Below are 24809 nucleotides of genomic sequence, written 5' to 3' on the forward strand. Positions count from 1 at the left end.
ATGAGAAATTTTCATAATGTAGTCAAATGAGAAACTTCCGGTTTGACCCCATTTGGATCATGGTTTTGCAATGTGACCCACCGTCCATCGAGCCTGTCATCTTGACCATAGTCATCTTCCACTTCCAACGAGACATCGACACCTGTCGCCACGACGCTGCGGAACCCAAATCACGTTTCCAATCCGCTTTATTCTTCCGTCGGGAATACCTCACGACCAGAATTGGAAGGCGATCCCTTCCAACACCACTTGTAGGGTTTCTGCTACCGCTCCATCCGCCATTCTTTGCTTCGAATCCTCCCCCCGCAACTTCGCCAAGCGCGGGAGCTTTCGACAGAATCAATCAATCTGCGATTCTCAGCTACAAGTAAATTTTTGATCTCTTTGTTTTTCATTTTTTCCCCATCTCCCTGCAGCTCGAATCCCTGTGCTTCGGGTTAATTTGCCTCTGTTGCATCTCTAAAATATGTTCTTTTTGGCCTTTCCTTTTGATTATTCTTCCGCCGAATCAGAATGTTCGTCTAGAAATGCGTGATTTTTACATTTGCATCGGCTCCCTTAGAGATCTATCGATCCCTTCCCGCTGAGTTATATTCGGATTTTGATGGATTTTTATGTTTTGCTAAAGAGAAGAGGGTTTTGGTGACAGGACAAGAGAATGGAAGAGTTAGCATTGAGTGATCCTGTTGCGGAGGCTGCTGGAGAAGCCAATTGGCTGCCGAAAATAGATATGGAATTCAAGACGGATGAGGACGCATATCAATTTTACAACAATTACGCTAAGATATCAGGATTCAGCGTTCGGAAAGCTTGGATTAATCGCCGTGCTTCAGGAGTTGTTATATCGAGGACGTACGTCTGCTACAAAGAAGGTTTTCAAGGGAACAAGAGAGATGACAGCGATGTGAAGAAACCCAGGCAAAATGAGCGAACTGGTTGCCTTGCTCATTTGACTATCAAACTTACTGATAGAGGGAGCTACAGGATTAGTGAGTTCCACCCAATGCACAATCATGAGCTTGTAGCACCTACTATATCTCACACGTTAAAGTCCCACAGAGCTCCAAAAAAGTCACGTTCTGCAGTTACCGGAGTGATGGCATCGCAGAAGGCGAAGATCGAATATTTGGTCAGGCAAGCTGGAGGATACAAAAAAGTCACATTTTTCTCCATCGAAGATGCTGCTAACAAGAGTTGGGCACCAAAAGTCGACATGGAGTTTGAGAATGATGAGAAGGCTTATCAATTCTATAATGACTATGCCAAAAGAATTGGATTTGATGTAAGAAAGGCTTGGATTAACCGTAAATCTTCAGGTGTGATCATATCCAGGACATATGTTTGCTATAAACAAGGATTTCATGGGAACAAGAAGAATGGGAATCAGGTGCAACAACATCGCATGCGATCTAGCGAGAGAACAGGTTGTCATGCTCGTATGACCATCAAACTTGCTAAGAATGGTCGATATCGGGTGAGTGAATTTCACCCATACCACAACCATGAGTTGGTAAATGCACGAACAGCTCACACTTTAAAATCACACAGAACTGTTAATAGGGTTCAGTGTACTGAAGCAGCAGAGGACTCCAAAATGGAACCAAAAGTTAAAGATGAGTGCTTGAATCAACTAATTGTCAGTGAACAGAGCAATCTTCCTTCTTCCCTCTGTCGGAATTACTTACATGCTAAGCGTAAGGTTGTTCCAAAGGTAGGAGATGTAGGAGCCATGTTGCAGTACATGCAACAAAGACAAGTTGATGATCCAGCATTTTATTATTCCATACAGCTTGATAAAGAAGATCAGCTAACATGTTTTTTCTGGAGGGATGGGAGATCTGCTGTTGATTATCAATACTTTGGTGATGTAGTCTGTTTTGATACATCATATAAGATAGATAATTACGGGAGACCCATGTCAATATTCTATGGTGTGAATCATCATAAGCAACTTGTTGTTTTTGGTGCAGCATTGGTTTATGATGATACTGAAGAATCTTTCAAATGGTTGTTTGAGAATTTCAAGAGTGCTATGAATGAAATGGTTCCGAGTGTGGTCCTGACAGATCAAGATGTTGCAATTACTAAAGCTCTTGATCTAGTTTGGCCTGGTACACAACACCTAACATGTGTATGGCATGTGTACCAAAATGCAACAAAATACCTGGCTCAGGTTTTTCAAGGTTCGAGGACATTTGCATCTGATTTTCGCAAATGTCTCTATGATTGTGAGGATGTTCAAGAGTTTGTCTCAGAATGGATAAAGATGCTGGAAAAGTATGAGCTCAAAGATAATGTATGGCTGAAGAAATTATTTGATGATAGGGACAATTGGTCAGTGGCATGTCGACGAGATATGTTCTGTGCAGACATGAGTAGCATTCAATGTGTGGAAAGCTTGAATGCCATGCTAAAGGAACACCTGAGACTAGAAAATGATCTCACACAATTCCTTGAACAATATGAAAGAATGTTATATGAGCGAAGATATGCAGAATTAACAGCTGACTATCATGCTATTGAGAGTAACTCGATAGTAGCTTCTTCAAGAATGTTGAGACAAGCTGCAAATATATATACACCAGCAGTCTTTGACATGTTTCAAAAGGAGTTTGAGTTGTCTTTTGATTGCATGGTATATAATTCTGGTATGGTAGAGACAACCTATGAATACAAGGTTACATCAGAGGGAAGCCTGAAGGTTCATTTGGTAAGATTTAACCCTCTTGATAGCACACTGTCATGCAGTTGTAAAAAATTTGAGTTTGTGGGCATCCAATGTCGTCATGTGATGAAAGCACTTGATGTTACAAATATCAAAGAGCTTCCACCAAAATATTTCTTAAAGAGGTGGAGGAAAGATGCCAAAGTTGTCTCCTTGAGAGACTTGCGTGGGCTTGCCACTTATAATGAACTTAAGTCAGCCAAAGTCAAACGCTTCAGATCCCTGTGTCATATTTTTGGTGTAGTTGCAACAAAGGCTTCTGAGACCATCGAGGGATACAGATTTATTGAAAACCAATCAGATCAGTTGTTGGCCAATGTGTATGCAATTTTACAAACAAGACCAGAAGAACCACAATTTGGTGAAATATAATTGTTTTTGCTCATGCACAATTTGAGCTTCATGTTTAAAATTCTTAACTCGGTAGATATATTTACTTCAACTAACGCAGATATCTTCAGAGTTGGCCAGGTATTTATTTTTTCCAGAAGCTTTTTCTAAATCATTTATATTGAGGTAACCTGTGAGTATGCTTGCTAACAGTCCTTGGGACACTTCTCCCTTACCATGGAGGTGTGTGCACCCAAGCAGGATAGTATAATGAGGGTTTGATCCCCATTTATGGCTTCAATGTATGAATTTTAGTGTTGTAATCTTAGTTATATGTCACCTTTTTTTACTTCTCATGGATATAACAATTTTACTCGTGTCTTTAAACTACCAGTTGAATATTCACGAGACTCTAGTTCTAAGGGATACCTTCAACACCTTCAGATATCGTCTATTTACTTTATCTACTACCCTCACTGATTCCAGTTATATTTTAGAATTCAAAGCTGTTGTGATTCTCTATGAAGCAATATATTATCCCGTTTGGTTTGATGCATCTAAAAGCTGATTTACGTGCAGGAAAGATGAATTGTCTTTCACGGTAGCAGTTAGTTCCTTAATCAACCTGAACTTGTGATCAATAACTTGGCATACCCCTCATTGAATTATGTCCATTTCATATGCGTTGCGATCCTGGCCTGATACAAATGCTTGTTTCATTTGATGTGTTGATGTAATCTAAGCTCACAATCTTACTGGATTTTGCAGCCTAACATTTTGCTCTCTCAGCATTAAGCTGTTGCACGTCTCTACAATATGGACTGGGTGTCTAGGAATTAGTATCTTTTAACTAGTTCCACATTTCTGTGGATGCCAGAGGTATAATAATACATGTTTTTTTTCTGGATTCTTGACAATTTGTCCCAATTCTGAAAGTCTATAAAATCAAGCTTTGTTCAGATGTTACAGTATTTTTCTTCCCCACGAGCATAGGTACTCGGGTGGTAGATTACCATAAGAGAGCAGGGATTGAATCTTCGGAAGAATGATTTCTTGGGAAATAAAATCTCTCCCATCTAAAGAGACACCGCTTATCTCCCTTCCAAATCTCCCTTCCAAATGCCTTAAGTGGATGTGGAGGGGCGGTGATGAGCGCATCATCTTTTAGCCACAAGTATTTAATATTATTCTCTCCTATCAAAAATGTCTTCTTGATCAATCTCTCTAATTACTTGTTCTATCAAAATTCAGAAGTGGATTCTTGATTACAAAGCATGACGTTGGAACAGGAATTTGACTGGGATGTGACATGCTTCAATCTCAACATTGAGTTATCACCAGCCTGATGCAATAAACTCAGTTGAAATGACATTCATATTTTTGAATGTTTCTGAGTTTTACTGAAATCCAGTTTTCATCAGATCATCACTCATTAATGTTGGTGTAATCGTGTCTTTATGTAGTTTTGATATTTATGCAACAGTTTAAATTAGATTATATTGTGATTTGACATTGTGAGTCAAGTATGCAGGTACTGATATTGAAATTGCAAGGGCATTGGATAAAATTCTAAAGGGGTTGATTCAACCCTTGACAACCAGATAAGCCAAAGGGGGTTGAAAATTACAACACTACGGTGCACGGTTAAATCGTTAAGTATTAAAAATATCGATTCCACATAAACTTGGATTAAGCACTAGCCAAGTCTCTGAAGTAAATTATTTAGACTATCAAATGTTATTTGAAAACTTAAGAACTAGAGAGAGAGACAGTTGAGAATAAGAGGTTTGGAAGATGTCAAATTAGAAAGTTGGTTGGGAAAATAATTTTAGGATTTCAATTTTATGGTAATGTTAGTTGATGTACTATGAATTGTTCATCTCTTATTCTTTATGTTTATGCTCTTGTAGGGATCTTAACTAAATATCAATATAATTATGTGATGGTTATATCAGAATGTTTATCTTGTTGGATTTCAATGCTATTAAATAGAGGAGGTAACATAGAAAACTCAGTTAAAGAGATACTTCTATTATATGAGAGCCTCTAGTCATACATATTAAATTACACAAATCACTTTTTAACATGGAATATAGTCAAACCCATTAAGTTCTAATTAGACAATCTTTGGTAGAGACAATGTATTAGAAAGTTCGGTTAAAAGGATATCCTAAATCATTAAAGATTCTCTGGTCATGCGATCTAGAGCATCTACTCTATGTGGAGAACAATCTTTGTATCTATTCAATCAAATAATACATATAAGCAATCAATTAGTACACACATTCAATCAAACAAGAACAAGACATACATGTCATTCAACTAATAAAATGGTAAATCCATAGAGTTTGCATCAACATTACTTTATAATTACTCCCTACATTCTTGAATTTAGAGACATACTCCATAATAATTCTAACAAGAGAATTAGAACACAAAGACATCAAACGACGCAATCTACAACTTAAATCTAGAAGAGAAGAGAAAGAAAACTTAGTCGGATGAAATCGAAGTCTTGGGGAACCAATCATTGTTGTAGAGATGGATGGGATGATGATTTGGCCTCATATTGTTGATATATCGTCGGAATCTTCCATAGATTTGGACATTGTGGGTTTCCCTAACCCTTTATTTGGATGGAGTGGGGGAAGGTTCATTAACGGAAGGGGAAGGGAGGGGAAGGAAGGGGAAGTGAGGGGAAGTAAAGTATTTAACTTTTTTTTGTTTGGGAGGGAGGGAAGATTCATTAACATAACATGTGTTATTTTGTTTGGGAGGAAATGAAGGACAATGAATGTTAAATAGATAAATTTATAAAAATACCCTTACTTTTTAAATTAGAAAAATTTCATAATATTAATATTTATTTTATAAAAATAAATTAGATATTTTAATAATAAAATTAATTTTTTATATTATCATTTAAATTAACTATTTTTTAATAAAAAATTAAGTTTTTTTATATTATTCATAATAAAACAATGAATTATCGATAATCAAGTAATTAAATGAGAAATAATGAAAATAATGATTTTAGAAACCTTAAATAAAAAAATTTAAAAGATAATGCTGATAACGAGAATTCCTATTCTTTAAAAATTTATTAAATTTTGATGGAAAATTAAAAAATAGTAGATATCGTCTTAAATTTTGATGAAAAAAATGATTTTTTCTTTCAATTCAGTTAGAAACGTGTCAGATCTCCTCCTCTAATAATCTGGCAGCAAGCGAGCTATGAAGAAGGCGAGGAAATTGAACTCAGGCGACATAGCAAAATTAGAAATTGGAACATTTCTTAAACTATTAAGAACAGGGATAAAATTGGAATAAAAAATCTTTTGTTTTCCCTTTCCCTTCCTTACACCCCAATTCGGGGTGTAAAAAAATCTCTCTTTCCATGGATAACAAAGGTTAAAGCTTGTCCTTCTTTACATTTCCTTTCCTTTCCTTTCCTTATTCATTACCAAATGAGGTTCAAAGTTTCCCTTTCCCTCACCTCCTCCCAAACAAACCATAAGGAGAAAACCCTCACCCCCTTTAAAAAGGGAAGAAAATCTCCTTTTATAAGCAGGAGACACGACCCTTGCCTTTCATGCTAGATGGTCGTGAGGCACATCCGTTGGGAATCCATGGGAAAAGGGGCACGATATACATTCTAGAAATGAGGAACGACTTGCCCTTGTGAAGCTCTTGAAGTGAGTCATGGGTCGTATCAAAAGACATGACCCTAGTTTTGGTCCTATTGGAACGAGCTACGACCGTGTTGTGTATACTTCTAGAAATGCTCTGGGTGGCTCCTAGGAGGCACGACCATATCAGTGGGAAGAATACGGTCGTGCCAAGGGGCACGACCATGCTTGCTGTTTTCCCTCTAAAACTACTTTAATGTTCGTTTTTTGCTTAGTTTTCGTTTTAAAATGCGTCTTGTAGATGAAAATAAGTAAAAAGTAGATCTTTGATCAAAAATAATAATTATGCTAATACAATGATGAAATAGAGTGCAATAACGTAAATCGTGCTAAAACTACAAGTAAATTTACATCAGACAATGTATAAAAGTATATATAATGTACGTACATCATATTCCTAGATTTAAACATTGGGTTTTCTTAAGTAAAACCCTACAATCTAGGTCATGTGTTGGTATACTGCATCATAACCCTTAGTGGATCAATCTAACTCTTTCAAATAGTTTTATTAATGAGCATGATAATAAGGTAATTTGATAGTGACCTAAATAGAAGTTCTCCGTGCTTAGTACAATGAGTGATATAAATTTCTCAAGTTTTAATCTCTAAGCTTAGTCAAATCGTCATCTAATTGTATTCTTTATGTTCCTAGTGATAGACATTTACTCGCCACACGTTTGGTTGATCCCTTTCAAATTACACAAGGTTTCAAAGGAGTGTTCGAAATTAAGAAAAACATAACAGTTATTTTCCCAGTAACCTAATTCGGTCTCAAAGGGGTACCTTATTAGTTCCCACTCACAATAAATGTTTTTTATATCCCGTATTCAAATGTAGAGGTGTAAATGAACCAAGCCACTCATGAGCTATTCGAAGCTCGATTCAATAAAAGCTCGCTTGAGCTTGTTTAATGAGACTCGTTAAGATAAACAAACCAAGTTTAAGTTTTACAATATTGAGCTCGTTAACTCGTGAACATGTTTGTTAAGCTTATGAATCAACTTTTAAATAAAAATAATAATATTTTTGATATTGAACAAATATATTAAATTTATTTATTAGAATAAAATTATAAATTCTAATAAGAATATTATAATTTTCTCTAAATATATAATTTAATTTTTAATGAATATTTAAATTTATAATTTATATTTATTAAATTTGTTTAGGTTCGATAAACGCTCGAATAAGTTCGTGAGCTATGAATATATTCGTTAAATAAGGCTCGAGCTCGGCTCGATTATAAACGAGTCAAACTCAAACATTTAAGAGGTCGGCTTGGCTCGGCTCGATTACATCCCTTTTCAAGTGATGTTTTTTTTTGTGCTTTAAAGATGTAACACTAACACAAATGCAACTGTATAAATGCAAATGCACGAATATTGATTTTTCCAAATAAGTTGACATGATTTGAATCTTATCCAGTAACGAAAATATAGTTGAGATATCACTATGGAAACATAAATACTAATTAAGTTCTATAAATTATAATTATTTTTTGAATTATTTATCATCAAAATTAGGTAAAGTGAAAAGAAGTTCCAAAACTAGACCATCACTCAATTTTTTTCAATAAAAATACTGCTCACTTCATACTAAGATAAAAAAAAAATAGATCACCAAATATATTAGAATTATCAATCACAACAAGATAAGTTCAGAACAAGCGTGTTAGTATTTTTGCTATGTGAATAAGTTAGTAGTAATGTGATAACTAATGCACTAGATATGCCACAAATGAAACCACATAAATTGAAAATAAATTAAAATTATCTAACCAGAATACAACTAAATTGAACTAAATGCAACTAAACTAAAATAAGAAACGCACAACAAATATCTACATATGGACAACTCTCCCTTCAAATTTGAACTTTTCATTGTACCAATGAAATCAATATGATGGTGAAGAAGGATATTTGGGAAAACCTAGAAATCCAAGTAGTATAGGAAACCAAGATTCTACTTTCCAAGTGCTTGTTATATTTGTAGATAATGTCAATTTCTATATGAATGTGTCACATTAAACCCTAAAAATTCTTCCATTTCTTTCCAATCATTTCTTTGAACTTCAATAAATCAGTGATAACTTTAAATAACTCTATCTTAATAACTCTATCTTAAAATGATCTCGCATACACTAAAATTGATCATCTGACATAAATTTTGGTTGCTCTGATAGATTCCTATGTATGGTATGATTATGATGAAAAGTATCTAAAATTGAGCGAAACTTAGAAAAATTGAATCGAGAAAGAGCATGACTACTTGAAGGAATCTAAGTGGAGGGTTCTATAGGAGAAGCAATAAGTTGTTTATTGACATTTAACAATAATAATTTTTTCATGATACGAATGGTGATTAAATCGTAGTTTGGCAAACGTAAAGGGAAATTATTTTTCAAAACAAGGCTGTATCCATCTCTTCGAATCATATATATTGCCAAACACGAGTTAATATCAATCCCAGGGGTGTTATCCATCATCTCCAAACCCTCTAGATCACAGTCAAGTATAATTACAATGCGAGTGAGCAAACCCTCTAAAATGATAGGACTGGGGGAAGAGGATCTTCCTAAACTTACTAAGTGTTTTATAAAATAAAATCCTATATCAATATTGACCTCTTCAATTATAGTGCATAAATAAAGTAATTCAGTCCCCTCAGGATGGTCTAGTGGCTAGCATATGAGGTGTTGCCATAATGAGGTATGAGGTTTAAATCTCTGCAAAGTCAAAGTAAATGTCTCCCTTATGTGCTAGTCATTATTCCAAAAGCTAGTAGCCATCCGTGATTTACCTCCTCCGTGTTGGCCTTGGGACGGGTTGGCGGGGGGTATTTACCTTTTATCACAATAAATAAATTAATTCACATTCCCTCATTTTCACTTCGTTCAAATATCATATTCCTTATAACTAAATAAAGGTAAGGAAAAATGGGGTTAACAATGCTAGTAGCCTTTGAAGAAGAGGTTTCAAATCTATATCCACCACCAAGTGACTTCCAAACAATGGTGCTCTTGAAATTGTTAGGGATTAGTTGATTCACTCCACATGGTAAATCAAAATATGAGTTAAAATCATTAAGTGTCCACTCATAATTATCATTGAACAAACGGAATGTAATTTTTCCTATCCGAAAAGCATCTTGGGAATTTATAGAATAGTTTTACGATGATCCTAGGATATGTTGGGTAGTTCATACTCATAAAATCATTCCATCTAATCCTATTAATTAACTATTCAATATCATTTTTGAATCCAAAACATCGAAAGGATCATAATCTAAATATTTTGTGCATACAATAGGCCGCTTCACCAAAGAGGCAAAATAAGAGTTTTGTTCATCACTCTAAAAAATAATATCAAAATTATTATCTATACCTTTGAAGCGTGCCCTTTGTTCTCCTGTAGTCTCAAGCTTCTCTTTGCCTTTACCTTTGCCTTTGGAAGCATCTTCCTTTCATGAGTCAGAATCCTTTTTTAAGACATTTCAACATCTTGAATGAGCTTAAGGGGAAGCCTAAGGAGATTTGATGGTCGAAGTAGAGACAAATCCCTCTTTTTAGAAAAAGGAGTGGGGATGAGAAGATCTTGAGTGGGAAGATGGAAATGAGAGAATAATAGAGGTGGAGGGAGGAGAAGGAATAAGAGAGGAAGAAAGAAGAAATGGGCGTATAGAGTAGCACAACCGTGTGAGAAATAACACATCTTTACCCTAGGTTTTATCCTTTAGGTTTAGGTAACACGGTAATGTTTGAAAGACACGACCATGCTGTGTGTTTTTCTGTGTATGCAACATGGTCGTGCCAAATGACACTACTGCAACATGTTTTCCTTTATTATTGAGGGCACGACTGTGTCAAAAGATACTGCCCAATTGTGTATTATGCTGTGTATGCGATACGACTGTGGCAAATGGCACAATCACGATGTGGTCTCTTCTGTTAATGGAGTATGGTCATGTCATTTAGCACGGTCGTATCATGTGAGCTGCTGACCTAGGTTTTTTTCTTCAGCATGACCTTTCTTCATTTGTTCTTCCAAAATGCTTCCATGCTCGTAGAAAAGTCCACGACCAACTCATGGAGGCCAATAAACCTGAAAATGAAAATAAACTCGAATTAAATATTGGAGCAATCTGGGTACCTTAAGTTTTGATGTTTGGGCAAATGTTTAAGTTATGTTTATTATTGTATTTGATATGCATTGTGAGTGTGCAGGATACATGTACAACAATGAAAGTCCAAGTGTGATCTTGGCAAAGGAGGAAAGTCCAAGGATGAGTCTTGGCAGTGTAACTCCAAGCATGTAGTTTGGCAATATAAGTCCAAGTGTGATCTTGGCAAAAGAGGAAAGTCCAAGGATGAATCTTGGCGGTGTAAGTCCAAGCATGTAGTTTTGGCAACGTAAGTCCAAGTGTAACTTGACAATGGATGAAGTCCTGGAGGCACGACCTCTTGGCAAAGGAAGACCCGACATAATGACAAGGCCGATGGAAGCTCCAGAAGGCAAGACGTGAAGGATGGGGAGGCATCCGAGGGACGCAAGACTGATGGAGGAGGCTAGAAGGCTAGGTCTAGGTTGGGCGGGCGAGGACGAGTGCTGAGTGAATGTACTCGAGGGTTAAATCCTAGGTTTATGGTTTACTGTAGCAGTAATGTAACGTTACTGTAGCAGTCGACTGGTGGTTTCATCAGTCGACTGGTGCAGTCGACTGAGAGCGAACAGAGGGCTGGTATCAAGTTGTTGGGCTGTAACGGTCGAATTTCTATAGAGGGCAGTCGATTGATGGTTTTGGCAGTCGACTGGTAGGAGAGATTTTTCAACCCGTGGCCTATATAACCAAGACTTGGGAGCTTGGTTGAGGTTGACGAAATAGTGGTGGTTAACCCCTATTAGTAGTCTACTTGTGCCCTAGCGTCTCAAGTGTTCTTGTGAGAGTTGTGGTGAGGTTTCTCCACTCACAAGGAGCTACGTGAGCTAGCCGGAGTTTGTCGGGGAGTCATCCACCGACGGATCGAGATCGTCCACCTTACGGACAACCGTGGAGTAGGAGCCCTAATCTTTGAACCATGTTAAATGATTGTGTAGCTTGGTTTACATTTATTGTCTTGTATTTAGACTTGTTTGTTTGTATTTCCGCTGCGTAACTAATAAGTGTAGGAAGAAGTGATTGATTGGGTGAGACGCTATTCACCCCTTTCTAGCGGACGTCAAGGTCTCAACAAGTGGTATCAGAGCTATGTTAGCTCTTGTTGGACTAATCGCCAAGAGAGCGGCTAGAGGAAGAAGATGGAGTCGGAGGGACCTCTCGGATGGGACATCCGAATCCCATCTTCATACGAGCGCCAGGACTTCGACTATTGGAGGAAGCGCATGGAGATGTGGTTCCAAATGAATTGGAACCAGTGGATTGCGTTGGAGGAACTGTTTAAAGCTCCAACGGATAAGAAGGGAAAGCGTCTCCGACCTCGATATTGGATTGAAGAACAAAGGGAGCAATCAGAGACGGATAAGGAGGTAACTAGAATCTTAATTAATTTATTATCTCGTAATGCGATATTGAATGTAGGTGAATACGAGAACGCAAGTGACCTTTGGAAAAAGATAATTGCGCTTCATGAGAGTCCTACACAAATCCAAGAAGAGGAGGAGCCCAAGGAGAAGTGCTCATTGGTCCAAGAGGAGAAGGACCAATCGGATGTTGACACGTGTTCAACATCCGAGGAGGAGAAGGAAGATGAGGAGGTATCATCCACATCATCAAGGGAGGAAGAAGTGGAACCATCCACATCTTCAAGTGAAGAGGAAGAAAAGCAATCCAAGGAAGATGAGATCTTGGAAGCTCAACCCTCCACCTCAACTACCAAGAAGAGCACAAAGGACCACATCAAATGTTTTGAGTATGGTAAGATGGAGCACTACAAGAGTAGGTGTCCTTCGCTCAAGAAGGTAAACCTTAAATTTACTAAAGTTAATTTAGAAACTAATGTAAGTTGTTAGAAGAAGAAGGAGAAGAAGCCCATTAAGTGCTTTACATGTGGTGAGTGGGGTCACTACCACACAAAGTGCCCAAGGAGAGGACAACTCAAGAAATTGGTGCACTTGAAGAAATGGGAAAAGAAGAGGAGCACAAGTCAAGGGGGAGTTTCAAAGGTAAAAGGGAAGGTAATCTCTATTTTGAAGTTTAATCCAAGTTCAAATTCCTTTATGCTTGTTAGGAATATTGAAAATTATGTACCTATACATAATTATGGATTTAGGTATAATGATAGGAATAGGGTCAATACGGTAGGTAACCCTAAGAAATCATACATTAAGGGTAGACCTAATAAGACCCAAACCACTTTGCCTAAGGGAAGAAAAGTGGGTGAAAATCTAAGCATTGATCCCAAGAAAGGGAGACATATGCCTAGGAAGGTGGGTAGGTCTAGGGATGTCCAAAGTGGACATGTTGACTCTAGGATTAGAACCCTATAATTAGAAAATAAAGCCTTGAAGGTAAGACTTGAAGAAATGGAGAAAGTCCTAGAGAGATTCATTATTGGACCTAGAGGACTTGACATGTGTTTGGGTGGTCAAAACCTCAAAAATGTCAAGTTATGTCTCTCTCATGTCAAGAGGAGGTCAAGTGCTAGGGTGACACATGAAAATGACAAGGGAGGAGTGAGAAAGGGCAAGGGAAAATCATCCAAGGTTTGTGATAAGAAATATGCAAGGGTTGCATATGATTATGGAAAGGATGAGGTGTCCAAGGTTAAGAAGAGGAAGTCTACTAAGGTACACCATGTGGGTATAGCCATGGTAGATGAGTCACCTAAGGAGGTGATTAAGGCTAAGAGTCCTAAGGTTAGGAAGAGCCTTTGGGACCGATGGTAGATGAGTTATCAAATGTGCCAAGTGATTATGAGACGAACTTGAGTCTCTAACCTAGTGGGTTGACACAATTAGGATGATATCATGCATGAAAATATGACATTAGGGTCATATTACATGAAAATTAGTTTTTTTGATGTATAGATGTCATATAAACCAATGCTAGGGATGCATTATAGTTTAGTATGGACAGTTACATCAAGAGGAAGCCAAAACTAGGACTTTAGGTCAAGGTTCAATTGAACTATTTAGCTAGTTTTGAATTTTGTATCAATCTTGGGATCTGTGATAAATATATTTATATATATATTTTTCCCAAGTAGACATGGATAAAATAGTCCTCTCCACAAAATTTGAGATTTTTTGGAGGTCTGTGGAATTTTTGGCGCATTTATGAAAGTAGGTCAAAAGATTAATTTTTGCCAATATAGAGTACTAGTCGATTGGTACAGTTACTAGTCGACTGGTAACAGTAATTTTGAGCACAGAAGACCTCTGTAAGCTCATTTTGACAATGACAGTCGACTGGGTTTATACCAGTCGACTGGTAACACTGTTCATGAGCACAGAATGTCTCTGTAAGCTCATTTTGACAATAACAGTCGACTGAGACTTATAGCAGTCGACTGATACGGTCTGGAAATATTTTTTTCATTAGAAAATGGCCAAAAGAGTGGTGAACATGTATGTAATCTTATGGGGGATTAATACATGATGTTTATGGTCATTAGATGTCAAAAAGTCCAATAATTGGGATATTATTGGAGCTCTTTTTGATGTATGGCAAAGGGGGAGAAATTTAGGTTTACGTGGGAAACCTACGTACCTTTGCAAGAAATCCTAGCTCAAGGGGAAGCGATTGCTCATTTATTAGCAAAGGGGGAGAAGTTTACCTTTTCAAGAAATCCTAGTTCAAGGGGGAGCTTAGGTGAAGGGGGAGCCTAGAATTAGGTTTCATGATTTATGCATGTGTAGATTGCATATTTATTTACATTATTATTGCTATATTGTTTCCCTAAATTAAACGGGTTGCCAAACATCAAAAAGGGAGAGATTGTTGGAGCAATTTGGGCACCCTAAGTTTTGATATTTGGGCAAAGGTTTAAGTTAGGTTTATTGTTGTATTTGATATGCATTGTGAGTATGCAGGATACATGTACAACAAGGAAAGTCCAAATGTGATCTTGGCAAAGGAGGAAAGTTCAAGGATGAGTCTTAGCAGTGTAAGTCTAAGCATGTAGTCTTGGCAACGTAAGTCCAAGTGTGATCTTGGCAAAGGAGGAAAGTCCAAGGATGAGTCTTGGCGGTGTAAGTCCAAGCATGTAGTCTTGGCAATGTAAGTCCAAGTGTGACTTGGCAATGGATGAAGTCCCGGAGGCACGACCTCTTGGCAAAGGAAGACCTGACAACAATGACAAGGCCGATGGAAGCTCCAGAAGGCAAGACGTGAAGGATGGGGAGACATCCTAGGGATACAAGGTTGATGGAAGAGGCTAAAAGGCTAGGTCTAGGTTGGTCGGGCGAGGATGAGTACTGAGTGAATATACTCGGGGATTAAATCCTAGGTTTAGGGTTTACTGTAGCAGCACTGTAGCAATCAACTGGTGGTTTCATCAGTCGACTGGGAGCGAACAGAGGGTTGGCATCAAGCAGTTGGGCTGTAACGGTCGAATTTCCACAGAGGGCAGTCGACTGATGGTTTTGGCAGTTGAATGGTAGGCGGGATTTTTCAACCCATGACCTATATAACCAAGACTTGGAAGCTTGGTTGAGGTTGACGAAATAGAGGTGGTTAACCCCTATTAGTAGTCTACTTGTGCCCTAGCATCTCAAGTGTTCTTGTGAGAGTTGTGGTGAGGTTTCTCCATCCACAAGGAGCTACGTGAGCTAGCCGAAGTTTGCCGGGGAGTCATCCACTGACGGATCGAGATCGTCCACCTTACGAACAATTGTGGAGTAGAAGCCCTAATCTCCGAACCACGTTAAATGATTGTGTAGTTTGGTTTGCATTTATTGTCTTGTATTTAGATTAGCTTTCTACTTGTTTGTTTGTATTTCCGCTGCGTAACTAACAAGTGTAGGAAGAAGTGATCGATAGGGTGAGATGCTATTCACCCCCCTCTAGCGGATGTCAATGTCCTAACATTAAAATCAAGAAAAAAAAACTAACAACTAGAACAAAAACAAGAAGAAATAATCCTTGGGATGCATTCCAAGAAGCGCTTATTTAGGGCCACAAGTTTAACCCCTATCATTCTCAATCTAGAGGTCAGGGTTCAGAAAAATATAGTTTTTCATCTTCCTCAATTGACATTCATAAGAAAAATCTTTTCAATCGCTACCCATTCACTTTGTAAAATCCTGATTTTATATTTAAAATATCAATTGCTCCATAAAGATATACCTTTTAAACTTGAGAGGGTCCTGTCTATTGTAATCTTAACTTTCTAGGAAAAAGTTTTAATCTTAATTGAATAGCAAAACTAGGTCCCGTTTTTTGAAATTCTTGTCATATAATGTGTCGATGATACCATTTCTTTGTTCTTCTCTTATAAGATTTTGCATGCTCATAAGCGCTCATCTTTAGCTCACCTAGTTCATTAAGTTGAAGTTTTCTTTTCTCTCCATCTAACTTCAAATCAAAATTGAGTATTGAATTATCCGATAAGTCTTATGCACCAATTATACCGAAAGATGACATGACTTTACATAGACTAACCGAAATAGTGTCATTCCAATTAGAGTCTTGTAAGCAGTTCGATAAATTCATAAAGTATCATCCAAGTTTAGAAATCAATCCTTCTTGGTAGATTTTGTCTTATCTAATATACCTTTGATCACTCTATTTGAAATTCCTACTTGCCCACTTATCTGCCGATAATATGACATTACAATTTTATGTCTCATCCCATATTTCTTAAGTAAGTTCTTAAATTTCTTTTCAATGAAGTGAGATTCTCCATAACTGATGACTGTTCTAGGAACTCAAAATCGGTGAAAGATAATCTTCTTGAACATCCTAATAATTGTCTTGACATCACAAATAGGAGAAGCTATAGCCTCCACCCATTTAGACACATAATTCACTTTAACTAAGATATAATTATTTCCACATGATGAAGGAAATGATCCCATGAAATCTACTCCCTAAATATCGAATAACTCAACTTCAAGAATATAATTTAAGGGCATCTCATGTTGCTTAGTAATATTACTTTTTTTTGGACCTCGACCACAAGATAGAACATATTCTTGGACATCTTTAAACAACAAGGCCAAAAAAAATCCAGCTTGTAGAATTTTAGTTGTTGTTTTTACAATTCCTAGGTGCCCCCATGAGATGAAGAATGACAGTGATATAAAATTTTCTTGGTTTCATCCTCAAGCATGCATCTTCGGTAGATCGCATCACCACACTTCTTGTAAACGAGGGGTTCATCCCACATATAATACTTAACATCAGTGAAGAATTTCTTTTTCTGTTGGGTAGTAAGATTTAATGGAAGAACCCCACCGGTAAGATAGTTTACAATATCGACATACTATGATACTTCCATGCTAGAGACGGAAAATAGATGTTCTTCTAGAAAAGAATCGTCAATGGGTAAATCGTCTCCCATTTTTCCTTCCCCATCTTGATATATCTTAGACAAATGATCCGCAACAACATTTTCTGTCTCTTTCTTATCTCTGATTTCTAAATCAAATTCTTGAGCAATATCCATTTGAGGAGCCGTGATTTAACATCTGTCTTGCTAAATAAATATCGAATAGCTGCACGATCTATATAGATTATCACTTTTGACCCAACCAAATATAATCTGAATTTGTCAAATGCGAAGACGACCACCAACAATTCTTTTTCTGTAGTAACATAATATATTGATCTGGGTATCATCTAAAGTTTTGCTAATATAGTGGATGACATACAATTTTTTATTCTTTCTTTGCCTCAATACTGCCCCTACAACAAAGTCGCTAGTATCACACATGAACCTCTTGGTAGGTGGTTGTATGTGATAACCAGTAGCTCCAGCAGGGGTGTGCTGTTAGGAAGAGAAGAGAGATTGTAGTTAAGGGTAGTGAAAATGAAGGCACCTTTCACTTAGAAGGAAAAGTTTGAGTTTCCTTCTTCCTTCCCAATGAAAAGATGGTTTTGCCTTCTTCCTTCATTTAGCATAAATAAGAGAAAGGAAAGGAAAACTTCATTTTTTTCTTCTTTCTTCCTCCTCCTTCCTTCTCCCACCGAAATCCCAAACCCATCTTCTTCATTGCCGAAACCAAGCTAAGGGGTCTTCTTCCTAGGAAAAAACTTCTCAAGCAAGGGTACTTTTCCTTAGCGAAAGGAAGTAAGTATTCCCTCACCTGCAGTACAAGTAGTTATCGTATGCTTTATGCTTAAAGGTTGCTTGAAAAACTTAGGGTCTTACCTTGTAAAGTTTCGGCCAAGATAAAGTTAAGAGGTTACCTATGGTTACTACGAGTTTTCATGCTTCATGTTGTTTAAAAAAAAAAAAACTTGAAACTATGCTTTTAGGATTCCGGCCAAGAAGAAATAAAGGCCTTAGAGGAAGTTGTTAGACATATACTATGCTTGCTTATGCTTTCTCATGATGTATGACTTTTTTTATATAATGTTAGTTTAATTTTCCATGCCTTATGTTGCATTAAAAACCTAGAGTCTTACCTTTAGGTTTCGGCCAAAGGAAAGGAAAAGGGTTAGAGAAAGTTTTTAGACTTAAACTATGCTTGCTTATGCTTCCTCATGATGTACGATCTTCTATATATTGTTAGTTTAAGTTCCATGCCTTATGTTGCATTAAAATTTAGAATCATGCTTCTAGAGGTTTCGGCCAAGATTTGAACATTAGGGTTAAAACCTCATTTATGCCTACTAAGAGTCTCACTTGCTATACTATGTATGGTGTAAAAGTTTCATGCTTTAAGTTGTTAAAAGAAAACTAGAATCATGCTTACATGTTTCGGCCAAGACAAGGGAATTAGGTTAAGAAGCTACCTAGGGTTTCTAAGGGACTCATATGTTATGTTAAGTATTATGAGAATTTAGGTTATTGATTCCATGTTTTTATGTTGCTTGAAAACCTAAGATTCATGCTCTCAAGTTTTGGACAAGACAAGAAAAATGAGGTTAAGGAGCTACCTAGAGTTTCTAAAGGTCTCACATGTTATGTTAAGTATTATGAGAACTTAGGTTATTGATCCCATGCTTTTATGTTGCTTGAAAACCTAAGATTCATGCTCTCAAGTTTCGGCCAAGACAAGAAAATGAGGTTAAGGAGCTACCTAGGGTTTCTAAAGGTCTCACATTTTATGTTAAGTATTATGAGAACTTAGGTTATTGATCCCATGTTTTTATGTTGCTTGAAAATCTATGATTCATGCTTATATGTTTCGGCTAAGTTATGATTTAGGGTTTGTAGGAAGTTCAAAACCCCAACCATGCATGATAAAGACTCTTTATGATGTGATATGGATTTTATGTCAGCATGTTATATGTTATGTGCACTTATGCCATCATGTTATGCTTTCTCTATGATATGCTATATGTTATGTGCACTTATGCCATCATGTTATGCACTTTATGCCATTATGTTATGCTTATGCAAGGCTTATGAATGATGAAAAGCCTAAGAGATGCTTCCCTTAAGTTAGGATTAAGAGCACTCTTCATGATATGACAAGAACATGATATGCCATGATATGACAAGAACATGATATGCCATGATGACAAGAAACATGATATGCCATGATATGATAAGAAACATGATACGCTATTTTACTTTTGTATGGCTTGTACTGGGGATAGACTCCTAAGTTGCCCCTAGGTCGATGGCCAAAGAAACGGGCCTAGTAAGGGATGAGCTCCTAAGTGCCCCTAGGTCGATGGTCAAGGAAACGGGCCTAGTTCCTAATAGGTTCGAGATTAGCTACCTCGGATCTATTTAGGATGCGCGTAAATTCATGTATGTGGTACAAAGCCAGACCCTCATGTTGAGATTATGTTTAAGTACTTATATGATATATGTTTTCAAAAGGACATCTTGCATATACTCATTTCATGATACATGTTTTCAAAAGGACATCTTGCATATACTTATTTCATGCTAAATGGTTTTCTTTATGCTTTAGTAAGATGTTTTTTTGAAAATATGTCTATGATGCCTAGATGATCATGCTACTACTTTATGTTTATGCTCTCACATGCTATGTTATGATTTTCTTAAATGAGTATGACACTACTTTATGCTAGCATGCAAATTTTATATCCAGATGTTGGTTAAATGAACATGTCACTACTTTATGTTTAAATGCATGATTTATGTTTTTGTGAATAGGAAAGGATCTTACTAAGCCTATGTGCTTATAGTTTAATTTCCCTTGTACTGCAGAAAAGGGAAAAGAATGGTTAAACTAAAAGGGAGCAGCAGGAAGGGCAAAGATGTGTGTGGCAGTGACATGGTGGAATAGATCTGCTTTATGCTTATATGTTTTAAAGCTTTGCATGTGATCCTATTTTGCTACATAATGCTTTTGATGGATGATACTTGATGGTTTATACTCATTATGAACTTTTGTTTTCATGTTCCATGTAGTATGCTTTATGCTCTAGTAAGTAAAATATCATGTATCACGTAGCAAGTAGTAGATGTTAAATCAAATTATGAATGCTAGCATGTTCACATGTTAATATGATACATGATTATATTGTTCACATGACATGTTTTTGATATATGCTTTATGATAACGGACATGCTTCTATGATAATATGATTATTAGTTTTTATTTATTTACTTCCGCTGTCATATATGCATGTATGTATGTTTTAAGTAATCCCGTCCTTCGTAAGCAGTGGAAGGGCGGACGTTACAATTTTTGATCTTATCGAAGGCCTCTAGACAATTTTGAATAAAATAGAATTCAACATCTTTTATCAGTAGATTAGTCAAAGGTTTGGAAATTTTAGAGAAATCTTTTATAAACATCGTTAGAATCTTGCATGACCTAAGAAGTTTCTTATACCCTTCACATTGATTGGTGGGGAAAGTTTCTTAATTGTTTCAACCTTTGTCTTATCAACCTCAATTTCCTGTTCAGAAATTTTATGACCTAGAACAATCCCTTCTTTGATCATAAAATGATACTTCTCCTAATTCAGGATCATATTTACCTCTTCGCATCTCCGTAAGACTCTTGAAAGATTAGATAGACATATGTCAAAGTTAGTTTCATACACTGAAAAATCATTTATAAAAATCTCCATTATGTTTTCTGTTAAGTCTGAAAAAATAATCATCATATAACGTTGAAAAGTAGTAGGGGCATTACATAGGCCAAAGGGCATTCATCTATAGGCAAAAGTTCCATATGGGCATGTAAAGGTCTTCTGCTGATTATGAGGGTGTATAGAAATTTGATAAAACTCAGAATATCCATCCAAATAGTAAAAAATATAACTACTTAGCAAGCTTCTCAAGTATTTGATCAATGAAGGAAAGAGGAAATGATCATTTCTAGTATCTTTGTTTAACTTCCAACAATTAATACGCATTCGTCATCTAGTAATTGTCCTAATTGGGATCAATTCGTTGTTCTCATTTTTAACCACCGTCATTCTTCCTTTGTTTGGAACTACATGCACTCGACTTATTCATTCACTATCAGAGATGTAAATGATTTCCACATCTAGCAGCTTAAGTACTTTTTTCTGATTAATTCTTTCTTATTAGGATTTAGCTTTCTCTGATGTTCGACTAAGCATTTATGATTATCTTCAAGTAAAGTTCTATGTATGCACAGAGAAGGGATAATTCCTTTGATGTCATCGATAGTGTATCCAATTACCTTCCTATGCAAGTTTAGCTCTCTGATCAATTTCTTTGTCTCCAATTCATTCAAATTTGCATTAAAAATCATCGGAAAGGTAGAATTTGGCTAAAAAATTTATATCTAAGATTAGAAGGTAGAGGTTTAAGTTCTACCTGAGGTAGCACCATTCAAGTACAGTATGGACCTTGTTTGTATGGACCTTGTTCGAGTGTCTTAATCTACTCATACACTGGAGTTAAACCAAGAACTTCATCCACTCTTTGCATAATTTCTTTAAATTCATCATCTTGAATGCCCGACTTCCCCTAAATTAAGTTTGCCTCGAAAGGGTCTTCTAGTGTGTTCTAGAGCATTTCTTCAAGATAATCCTCTTCTTTCCACATAACTCCATAATACCTATCAAAATTTGTTTCAGTTGAGAAAGTCAATTCGTCTATCATTTGTTTCAAGGATCTATTGCACCAAGGTGACAATTTCTCTATTTTGTCATCTTGTTGCTCAAAATTTTCAACTTCATTTCTCATTTAACATGTTTCATTTTCAACATTTAGCTTTACCTCCTTGCTTTGTACCTAGGGAATTTTTAGTGAGGGAGTTATCAAATTTTCTCTCGACCATTCATTATGGTTTGTTACTACCTAGTCAATCAAGCCATATGCTTCATTCAGACTCTTATTCATCACAGAACCTCTTGCAGTTGAATCCAACTGAGTCTTGTTTAGAAAAGATAATCCAATATAAAATATGTGGATAATCAACCACTCCTCTAGTCCATGATATGAACATTGCTGTAACAAAATCGAATATCTATTCCATGCTTGACATAATGACTCCATCTTCCTGCTCAAAGATCATAATTTGATTTTTTTTCAGATTGGTCGTCTTACTTGGGGGAAAATTCTTATTCAAAAATCTTTGTTCTAGTTCTTCACATGTCATGATACTTTTAGGTGGCCGAGTATTTAACTAAGTTTTAGCCGAGTCTCTAAGGCTAAAAGGAAAGGCTAGTAATAAAATAATATCTATAGGAACCCCTTTATATTTCAGTGTATTGTAATATCTATAGAATTTCATAAGATGTAGATAGGGATTTTCAAAATCTGACCCACCAAATTAATCTTCTTGAATTTTGGAAATAAATGTCGGATCAATCATAAAATCGAGAGCATGATTCTGTAGAGGTACAAATAGGACCCAATTTTCTTCCAGACTTAGGAGCAACATAATCTATTAGAGGCATATGTATCATTATGGACACTTATTTGCAAATAAAAAAAAATACAGAATTTAAAAACATGAAATAAAATGTAGGAAAAAGAGAAACAAATTGTAAATTATTTGCAAAATGAATAAATACATAATTTTATTAACAAAAAAAATGTCTAGAGTAACTAAATCACTTATCGGCTAATGTTAATCACAAATAATTCTCAACAACGATGTTAAAAACTTATTGTCTCATGCAAGTGCACGATTAAGTCATCAAGTAATAACAATATCGATCCCACAGATTGTGGAGTAAGCACTAGTTGAGTCTGCGAAGCAAACTATAGAGACTATTGAATGTTATTTGAAAGCTTAAGAGCTAGATATTAAGAAAGAGAGTTGAGAATAAGAGGTCCGAAGGATGTGAGATTGGAAAGTTGGTTGGGAAAACGAGTCTAGGATTTTGATTTCATTGTAATGCTAGTTGATGTACTATGAATTGTTCATCTTCTATCCTGTGTTTATGCTCTGGTAGGGATCCTAACTAAATACTGATACAATCCCGTGATGATTACATCAGAGTGTTTATCCCGTTGGATTTCAATGCTATTAAGTAGGGAAGGTAACGTAGAAAGTTTGATTAATGAGATGCCCCTATCACATAGGGGCCCCGGTTATACAGTCTAAATTACACAGATCACTTCCTAACATAGAATAGGGTTAAACCCATTAAGCTCTAATTAGACAATCCCTTGTAGATAATTGATCTCCATTTTAAAGCAATTCTCTAGAAGGTCTGGTTAAAGGATACCTTCTGTCACTAAGCACACCCCCCCAGATCATATGATCTAGAGCATCTCCTCTACGTAGAGAACAATCTTTACATCTATTCAATCAAACAATACTTATAAGCAATCAATCACCACACACACATTCAATTAAATAAGAACATGACATAAATATGTCGTTAAATTAGGAAATTGACAAATCCATAAAGTTTACATCAACATCACATTACAATTATTCCCTACATTCTAGAATTTAGAGATCTACTTCATAACAAGGGAATTACAACCCAAAGACATCAAAGAAAGCAATTTACAACTTAAATATAGAAGTGAAGAGAAGAGAAGAGAAGAAAAAGCTTAGAGGGATAAATCGAAGTCTTCGAGAAGCAATCCTTATTGTTGAGATGGATGAGATGATGAATTTGACCTCGAATCGTCGATAAATCATCAGAATCTGTCGTAGATCTAGTCCTCGTGGGGTTTCCTAAGGGGAAAACCCTCATCCCCCTCAAAAGGGGAAGAAGATCCCCGTTTATAAGTAGGGGACATGACCCTTGCCTTTCATGCCACACGGTCGTGCCTAGAGGTACGAATGTGACGTGGAATCCATGGGAAAAGGGGCATGATCGTGCCTCTTGGCCATGGCCAGGCCGTGGGACATTCTGGAAATGAGACACGACCGTGTCTCTGGGGCACGATTTGCCCGTGTGAAGCTCTGAAGTGAGGCATGGGGTGTGTCAAAAGACACAACCCCAACGTTGGCCCTGCTGGAGCAAGACACGGCCGTGCCACGTATACTTTTAAAAATGCTCTGGGGTGACTCCTAAAAGTCATGGCCGTGCATCATGAGACATGACCATGTTAGCTGGAAGAACACGATCGTGCCAAGGGGCATGACTATGCTTGTTATTTTTCCTCCAAAGCTACTCCAATGTTCGTTTTTGCTCCGTTTTTACTCTAAAATACGTCCTGACAATGAAAACAAGTAAAAAATATATCTTCGAATAAAAAAATAATTATTATGCTGATACAATGATGGAATAGGGTATAATAACATAAATTATACTCAAGAAATACAAGTAAATATTTGTCAAATAATACATAAAATTATATATAATCTATGCTGACAAGTAAATTTTGGCAAATTTGATAAGTAGAAGTCAAATGTGGAGGTTAGAAAGGCTTATGATGAAGTTGAGAATTGAGTGCACTTGTATAAAGTGTACAAATGGGATTAGACTTATATGGGGTTTCGACATCAGAAATAGTGAGCCAAGTATTAAATTTGTTGAGGGTGACTTTAAATCGACTAAGACTTGAGTTAACTCGTTAGTTAATTCAGCAT

At 36.5% G+C, this 24809-nt stretch overlaps 1 protein-coding gene across 1 annotated transcript; it reads left to right on the forward strand.

The window, feature by feature from the left end:
* The first annotated feature begins 204 nt into the window (after positions 1-204).
* LOC122046478 (protein FAR1-RELATED SEQUENCE 5-like) lies at positions 205-4410 on the forward strand. The gene is made up of 2 exons (XM_042607195.1): positions 205-367; positions 650-4410. Exon 2 carries the CDS (start codon positions 659-661, stop codon positions 3095-3097), a length of 2439 nt encoding a protein of 812 aa, XP_042463129.1. The 5' UTR covers positions 205-367; positions 650-658; the 3' UTR covers positions 3098-4410.
* Positions 4411-24809: the final 20399 nt, after the last annotated feature.

This window comes from Zingiber officinale, chromosome 2B (assembly GCF_018446385.1).
Source record: "Zingiber officinale cultivar Zhangliang chromosome 2B, Zo_v1.1, whole genome shotgun sequence".
NCBI classification, from domain to species: Eukaryota; Viridiplantae; Streptophyta; class Magnoliopsida; order Zingiberales; family Zingiberaceae; genus Zingiber; species Zingiber officinale.

What these genes read in the sequence shown, in the direction of transcription:
- LOC122046478 (XM_042607195.1), top strand. Translation starts at nt 659, where the DNA reads ATGGAAGAGTTAGCATTGAGTGATCCTGTTGCGGAGGCTGCTGGAGAA.